Source organism: Elephantulus edwardii, unplaced genomic scaffold (assembly GCF_000299155.1).
Source record: "Elephantulus edwardii isolate Elephantulus edwardi_28Jun2011 unplaced genomic scaffold, EleEdw1.0 scaffold00034, whole genome shotgun sequence".
NCBI classification, from domain to species: Eukaryota; Metazoa; Chordata; class Mammalia; order Macroscelidea; family Macroscelididae; genus Elephantulus; species Elephantulus edwardii.
In genome coordinates this window covers 18,549,007-18,550,569 of record NW_006399784.1, presented here as the reverse complement: position 1 = coordinate 18,550,569, position 1,563 = coordinate 18,549,007, and the positions used below count along the sequence as shown (strand labels likewise).

Genomic DNA, 1,563 nt, shown 5'->3' with positions numbered 1-1,563 from the left:
TGCCTCCAAGGAACATTTTAGCTGCACTTTTTCCAAGACACATTTGCTTGTTCTTTGGCAGTCCATGGTATAATCATCATTCTTTGTCAACATCACAATTCAGCAGTATTAGTGTTTTTGCCTTACTTATTTGTTGTCCAACTTTCATCTGTACACGAGACACCTGAAAATACCATGACTTGGGTGAGTCACACCTCAAAGTGACATCTTTGCTCTTCAGCACTTAAAAGAGGTCTTTGACTGCAGAGTTGTTTCGAGCACTACGATGCTGGTTTCTTAAATGCTTCTTCCTTGGGTATTGGTTGTGGATCCAAGCAAAATGAAATTCTTGACAATGTCAGTATTTTCTTTGTTCATCATGATGTTGCTGATTGGTCCAGTGTGAGGATATTAAAAGATGTGAAATTATTAAATGTGTCCTACTGATTGTATCAAAACGTTCTCATCTTATTTCACTCAAAAAACTTTCCATTACTGAAAACACATAGTTTCAAGGAAAGATTCAAAGCAGGAAAATACTTTGGTTGTGAAAGGTCAACTATAGAGTCACAATGATAACTTTGTGTGATAATAGAGGCCTTCTAAGGTATCTCAGCCTCTTGACTCTACAAATGAGAAAACTGACATCTGGGGGAGGCAAAGGGATTCTTCTAAAATGGAAGACATAAAGCTTCATTTGCAGATGGTAATCTTCACATCTGGTGTTCTTTTCTGGAGCTGAAGGAAGCCACATGACCAGTTAGAGCAAAAACATGGTGGCCTTAACTCTGGCTGGGGAAATGATTAAGGCCATTAATTTATCTTCATGCTAACAAGATGGAAGATGCCCTTTGACCCACTGATGATAAGGGACCATGTCTGTACTGGCATGGTCACCCATGCTGGACACTTCAGCAATTGGGGCATCTTTCTCTAGGGCTGGACATCATTACCCAGAGGAAAGGAACCAGCTAGTGAGCAAGCCGTTTATTCATAAATGAAGAATTCTTGCCCTGTAGTGGGGCTCTCAATGAATGTTTCATTGTTTAAGAACAATAAACATGCTTTATTGTTTATGAAGAGGTTTTTAAAATGGATTTATTGTTATTTCTTTGACAGCATTTCCCGGTAGTTAAACTTGATTGATATTTAGGAAAGTATTGGTCCCTTTTCATGTACTTTGGAATGTGTTGCCCCTCATTGATTTGAATGTTTAACTGTCAATACAGGAGGCCTTTAGAGTTGCCACTCATGGGTTAAGCCATGCTGACTTTCCCTGTACTGATTTCAGACTTGCTGCTTCTTTGTAGGTTTGGAAGATGGCATGAAGCACAGTTCCTTCTTCCATGACGGCAGACTCTTGCGGGGAAAAAGTATGACACCAGTTTGATGTCAGTGTCTGCTTTCCCGAGGTCAAGAAGGTATCTCCTTAGAAGGCCACAGGACTATGCATGTTATGAATTGTGTCTCCGTGGTCAGTGATAAAGACAACGGGAATGTCGCCCCAGCTGCTGGATTAATGATCGGGCACACGCCACCCGCAGCGTCTCCTCCACCTCCTCCTCCGCCCCCTCCACCCCCACC

General features: G+C 41.7%; 1 protein-coding gene across 1 annotated transcript in view; it reads left to right on the top strand.

Moving 5' to 3' along the window:
• Positions 1–1,426: 1,426 nt before the first annotated feature.
• Positions 1,427–1,563, top strand: part of FHDC1 (FH2 domain containing 1) — a 34,172-nt gene continuing 34,035 nt past the window's right edge. Inside the window, exon 1 of the mRNA XM_006884499.1 lies at positions 1,427–1,561. Coding sequence (XP_006884561.1) covers positions 1,427–1,561 — 135 coding nt within the window. The remainder of the gene's footprint in view (positions 1,562–1,563) is intronic.